Source organism: Plasmodium inui, assembly GCF_000524495.1.
Source record: "Plasmodium inui San Antonio 1 unplaced genomic scaffold supercont1.29, whole genome shotgun sequence".
Taxonomy (NCBI): Eukaryota; Apicomplexa; class Aconoidasida; order Haemosporida; family Plasmodiidae; genus Plasmodium; species Plasmodium inui.
This window is the reverse complement of record NW_008481863.1, coordinates 77,793-83,942: the sequence shown is the minus strand read 5'-3', so window position 1 is coordinate 83,942 and position 6,150 is coordinate 77,793. Positions and strand designations below refer to the sequence as shown.

General features: G+C 44.0%; 3 protein-coding genes across 3 annotated transcripts in view; all 3 read right to left on the bottom strand.

Moving 5' to 3' along the window:
* The window catches only part of C922_04776 (hypothetical protein), a gene marked incomplete at both ends in the record, with an annotated part of 2,638 nt that extends 2,300 nt beyond the window's left edge, over nucleotides 1-338 (bottom strand). The window contains one exon of the mRNA XM_008820355.1: nucleotides 134-338. Within this exon, the coding sequence (XP_008818577.1) occupies nucleotides 134-338 (205 nt within the window). The remainder of the gene's footprint in view (nucleotides 1-133) is intronic.
* Nucleotides 339-1,313: 975 nt separating this feature from the next.
* Nucleotides 1,314-3,427, bottom strand: C922_04775 (hypothetical protein; the record flags this gene model as incomplete). The annotated part of the gene is made up of 2 exons (XM_008820354.1): nucleotides 1,314-1,422; nucleotides 1,575-3,427. 2 exons carry the CDS (start codon nucleotides 3,425-3,427, stop codon nucleotides 1,314-1,316), a joined length of 1,962 nt encoding a protein of 653 aa, XP_008818576.1.
* A 1,474-nt stretch (nucleotides 3,428-4,901) lies between these two features.
* Nucleotides 4,902-6,050, bottom strand: C922_04774 (hypothetical protein; the record flags this gene model as incomplete). The annotated part of the gene is made up of 1 exon (XM_008820353.1): nucleotides 4,902-6,050. One exon carries the CDS (start codon nucleotides 6,048-6,050, stop codon nucleotides 4,902-4,904), a length of 1,149 nt encoding a protein of 382 aa, XP_008818575.1.
* Nucleotides 6,051-6,150: the final 100 nt, after the last annotated feature.

Here is a 6,150-nt window from a genome sequence, read left to right as displayed (position 1 = left end):
AAAAAAAAAAAAAAGGGAGCATATATGCGGATGCATTAAGTGAGAGGGCAAAACCCGACGGGCACCAATCCGAGGTAGCACACTTATCATGTGGACCTACACACATGCGTACAGATGTGCATGTATATTACACCATGGTAAACGGAATCGTCCGGGCGGCGGTAACCGCATTCGTAGTCGTAGTCCTGTCCCCAATCCGAAGTGCCGCCGCTTTCCCCCTTCAGCAGGCCCAAGCTGATCTCCCACTTCCCCTCCACATGTCTGCTCAAACAGTGAACTGGGATGTCACATTTGGCATAACTCACGAAAGCTAAGAAAATCAGACAAATTAAAATCATGTCCAGGGGGTGGTGGTCACAGAACGAAGTGTACGTTCAGGCGGGGGCATGCCGGCGGAGAGTTACAGCCGTGTGTGAGTGAACGGAAAAACGAAACTGAAACAAAAATGGCATCCAAACGGAAAATAACATTGCAGTTACAAAATCCCGTGAGCAATTAATAGACTATGCGAATTGCCATTCTGGCGACTCCCCCTGCTGGACTGCTAACCACACAGGGGGTAAGAAATAAAATCAAGTCAGAAAAAAAAAAAGGAAAGCATTCCTAACGCGTCTAAATCTAGGAAAGTATGAAGACATCATGTTGCACTTTTTCGCCTTCACCAACTGCACCCGTTCGTCAACCCAAGTTCGCACTGATTGGCGAACCACCGAGGTAACACCCCAAGGTAACGCCCCCAAGTAACGCCTCCTTTCCCTTCCTGCGCAGTGCACTGAAATGCACAAAAGTTTCACACATCCGACATGCCACTTGCGGACGGGCATATGCACAATCTACGTTTTCATAGAAATGGAAAAAGTTGCATATCTGTGGAAAATAAGAGTTTCAGATGAGGAAAAAATTTGGAAGTAGAAAATACACACACTGGGCGGACATCGCGCAATTGGCGATCTTCTTAAAGTTCGCGATTTGCCAAAAAAACGGACGACAGAACTAGTCAAACGAAGTAGACCCGCAAAATGGGAGCGCAGGCCGGCTCTGGCGAACCCACCGACATCCATGCGCTTTTTCCTTTTGCACCACGCAAACTTGCCCCCTCTCTTACAAAAAAATGTGAAAAAAGAGGAAACGGTTGGGGCAACAAAAAAAGGGGGGCAACCAAATTAGGGCTAAAACGTTTGGGCGATCAAATTATTCACTCACACATGTATGACATGTAACCACTCGGACAGCGATCAAACCGTCGCTGACGCCCGTGCAACTGATACCTTTTGAAAGCCTTCCACTTTTCTTCCTCCTGGTCAGTTGGAAAATCACTCCATCACATATTCATGCACCTTCCTGAGGAGTAATCGGAACAGGTAGTCCAGGATTACTTCTTCGGCGACTTTCCTCGTGAGGCTTAGTTTTTCGTACAGTAGTCTGCGGGGGGTGAAAAGCGAATGGTTGAAATGGAAGGTGGGTGTGAAGAGACATGCACCAATGGGTATTCGCCACTGGGGGTGCACGTCGAATCATATACGTCCAGTGGTGCATGTCCAGAGTTGTCCGGCAACTCGCGCGGAAGTACTCACTTCTTCCTAATGGGAATAAATTTACACAACGTGTCATCCGCCACCGGGATGGGGACATTCACTTCACCCCCGACATTTCTTAAGACCATGGCTGAAACGCCTTCACTGGGAATAACGGAGCTCCCGATCTTCTCCTTCTCCAGAAAAGTAAACTTCAAATCGTTGTTCCTACTGATCAGAAATTTTGACAATCTTTTCGAATCCGAGTGATTCATTTTTGAGCTTAACATGTTAGCCAAAACGGAGCGAGAATATATCTTGGCCAAAATGTATTCAAAGTTGGTGAGGGACAAATCGGGGAGAGCCAGAAAATTATAATTTTCAGTCGAAGAGTTTATGAGAAAATTCAACACCTTCAAGTTTAGAATGCCTATGTCTTGGAAAAATAAGTTCACATAAGAATACATATCGGCAATTACCTTTTCTTCCTTTATCAAAGAAAACATCGTCTCAACAACAACGGCAAAACTAGTGTAAACAGTTTGTTCATTTTTCACATGTGAATCGAATAAGATGCTTCTAACGGATTCTATGAATATCTTGTTCTCCATCACATCTTCCAAGTTGTCTTCTATTTTTTTGCTCGGGTAGAAGGTAAAGTATCTTGACACACGGTCGGTTCTCCATCTAATGCTTCTGCTTTTTAGCATCTCCTCCAACGATCTGTAGTAGTTGTAGAGGTCTTCCGATTGGTAGAATTTCGTTCCGCTCAGCTTGGGGAGGTTGCAATTCACGGGGCCTCCCTCCGAATCAATAGTTGGCTTGCCGCTTGGATCAGCGGATGCATCCGGCGCGGGTTTCTTCCCTACGCTGCAGTCACCAGTTCTCCTTTTAGTGCACTCCTCACCCTTTGACTTGTCCGCCCCATGCTGATCTGCACCCCCGTGGACTTCCCCCCCCCTTTGGCACATGCGAGTCATTAGCTTTTCGCGAACGATTAGGTTAAAAACTCTGCTTAGAAAGTTATGAACATTTGTCTTCAAGACGTTCTTCCCTTCGTTTAACAGTACATTTGCATATCCTTTTATCATTCCATCGTTCTTAGTTCCGTTTGGAAGCTCCCCCTTTTTCTCTCCATTTGGGTTATTTCCCCCCAAAATGTCACCAAGTGCAGCATCCTCTCGTTCCTTTTCTGTCTTCGAAAGGTTGCTTCTTCCTGAAGAGTGGCTCTCCTCTTCGTTGGCTACTTTTAACAGTTCCCCAATCGCTTGCACGTAATTAATTTGGCTAATTATATTTCTGAGCAGGTTCGGCCCTTTACCTTTGATGGTTGTCATGGTACCATTTAGTGTGCTCTTTAGTCCCTCCTCTGTATTACCTTGTATGCTTGTTTTGGAGTCGTCCTCCTTTTCTTCTTCTCCATGTTCCATAAGATCCCTCCAATCGCTGCCACCTTCCATTGTCTTTTTCTCCATCGAACTCGAAGCAGTTCGCGCTCCTCCTCCACCATCTTCCTGCAACATTTTTCCTGTCTCTTGGTCAGCATCCACATCCCTGACATTCCTTCCCCGCGAGGAGTTTTCCCGTTCCGTGACACCATGAGAAGTGTTCCTACCTAAATGCCCCACATCTACAAGCATACTTTCTCCAGTTTCGTTGTCAATAAAATTAACCTGTTCCCTTTGGACTATACGTGAAATTTGTTCATTCACACTATGCTCATCATTTCTTCCATCTAGTGAATTACCACTTGGTAGGAAATTCTCATCGTGTTCCCCGCTAAGCATTCTCCACCTCCTCCCTTCGGAATAGTTTCTAACATCCCATTTCCCACATTTCAACTTTTCGTAGTTGTACAAATGGCTGACTGTGAAGGGTACCACCAGTAGCAGCACCACCTGAAAGATCCTCATTTTTGCTCTCACCGTGTGCTGATTTCTTATGGTTGTTGGACGTGACCCCTTCTGAGTCTTCACTCTGTTCCTCCCTGTGTTTCCCTCTTCAAATGCACACCAAAGAAGAGAAGGAATGGAAAAAAAAACAGTTCACACGAAAGAAGTGGAAAGAAAACTTCACTACAAAGGAGTGGAAAAAAAAAACAGTTCACATCAGAGGCTAGTCCTAATCTGCGTCTTACACACTAGACCTTACTCCGTAAACTCCCATAAAAAATTCGAACCCAAAATGGAAGCAAAAAAAAATTACCACGTGGTAGTTGTAGATATTTTACGCTTTTTCCTGTAGTGCTAGATGGGACTGCAGTAGATGCAAAAAAGGAAAAAAAAATTCGTTAAAGTGTAAAGAGTAAGATGTACGTAAACTAGTGAGAAAATAAAGTGGAACAGAATAAAATAAATTAAAATATTAAAATAAGTTAAAATTTTTCATATATTAAAATAAATTGAAAATATATTTCCTTTTTTTTTGGGCCCCTTTTAACAGGTCACCCAGAAAAAGAAAAAATCGCCAGACACACAACAAACGCGAAGAGAAATAGCTCGAGATGCCTCTAAGGGAGGATCAAACGGGAAGGACAAATCTGGCGAGACGCCTCGTCAAGTCTCTCCAAATTTTTAGCTCGACCCAGCTGATCAAATAAGACCGTCTACAGCTCCACACGCACAACGCATGCAAAAAAAAAAAAAAAGAATATATTCGGGGCTCCAAATTTTTTGAAGCACAAAATAAACTATCCGTTTTAAAAAAAATTGTAGCGTCCTCCAAATTGAGCACTTATAGACGCGCCACACCCATTTTTCAGTTAGCGCTTCACCAATTTTTTCTTAAAAAATTGCACAATTAACTGTGTGGCAGGAACAGGCTCAGGTTTTCTAAAATAAGCGAGGGGGAGGGATCTACATGCGACGTCGTAATTTTTTCGAAACGTGAAAAGCGGAGGATACCACAATTAGGCGGAAATTGGCACATCGATGCCTATTTCTCGACAGCCTGTATGACGAGACTTTCTCCAAATCGCGCACAAATTTTAAGTGGACGTGAAGAAAGCTCCCCCCACACACGAGGGAGTCTACGGAGCGCTAGCCAAGTTGGCACACCGCGTAACTGCGTAACGACGCAACCAGTCCCAACCTTTTATTTGCATCTTAAAGAGGAAATTTTAAAATGGTGTTGTTTTTTTTTTGTGAGGGGGACCTCCCCTTCACCCGCATAACACTGCTGAAAATATTGCTTGGGGGCAATTCATTTCGAAAAATTAGCACTTTTCAGTATTAAAAAAAAAAAAAAACCTATTCGATCGCATGGAAGCGATGGAAAGGGGTTAACGATCACTTACAAGGATATCAAGGTAGACACTACGAGGTCCACCCACTTAGACATTGAGGTGGTTTTTCACATGCGGCCGCGTTGATCCGCACCTGGTACCGCCTACTCATGGAAGGTCTTGGCAACAACTTCACTCTCGCCGCCCTCTACGGCCAGCTCGAAGACGTAGTCATCATACTGCTCCACTGTGGACCTGCACTTGCACTGAATGGTGTAGCTGTGTTGCACAAAGTGGGGCAGCTTTAAGTAAAAGGCGTATTTCCCCTTCCGCTTGTTTCCATATGATATATAACCAGGCATGAGGGTCTGTAAATCGGTTTCTTTACCCTCGTAAAGGACCTTGTCAAAGCAGTTATGTGGTTCGACGTAACCCTTGTCATCATATATGCACTTGAATCCGACAAAGTCGCCTGGCTTTGCTTCAATTCTGCAAACCTTACTGCCTCCATACCTCTCAATAGGGTAGGGATTAGAAAAATAGTTCACTACATTATTTCCGAAATCGCACCCTTTAGTTATTGTATTATTCGTAGAAACAACAACTTTCATTACTCCATACTTTGTAACAGCATCTTCAACTTTACTCCTACCCCCTTGTTCAGCCTCTTCTTCCTTGTCCTCGTCCATTATGAGTTGTTCTTCGTCGTGGGGATTTTGATGATTATCGCCTTCTTCCATTTTGTTCTTTTCATGATCGATTATATTCCTAATTTTTTTTACCTTATATAATGCTCGAACTAGATGCTCATCTACTTTCTTCTCTGGAAATACCACCTCCACATCATCGTCCCCATTTCTGAAGTCGTCCACATTAATAGTGGATTTGCTTTGCGCCTTTAGCTTTTCCTTAGACAATCTTCTCTTCGTTAGAAACTCCTCCAAGTTCTCCATTTGTAAGTTACAGAAACAGTAGAAGGTTGTCCCTTGCTTCACCGTGGGTGATATTAGGAGGGTGTCTCCATAGAGGGTCGATCCGTATAACAGCTGATCTATGGACAGCTTCGATGATTCCATTCTGTCTTTTCTTATATCGTCTAGCGTGTTCACATTATGAAAGCACTGTGCTCCGATTTTTTTGGGACATATAAATGTTACGCTGTCAAAAGGTTTGGCGTTCACCACACAGTATTCTTTTTCATTCGTCCCCAGAAGGTACTTCTCCTTCGTGAAATCGCAGATGTGTTCTTCTGCGTGTACGGGAAGCTGTTGAATCAGCAGGTAAAGAAGCGCAACCAGAAGGAGCTTTTTCATTTTTGAAGGGGGGGGGGATAGCCAAATGGGTAGCACAAAGTACACGTTATGGCGCTTTTACACCGGAGTTGCGCTGTTCCACTAGGCAGAAGCGCACACA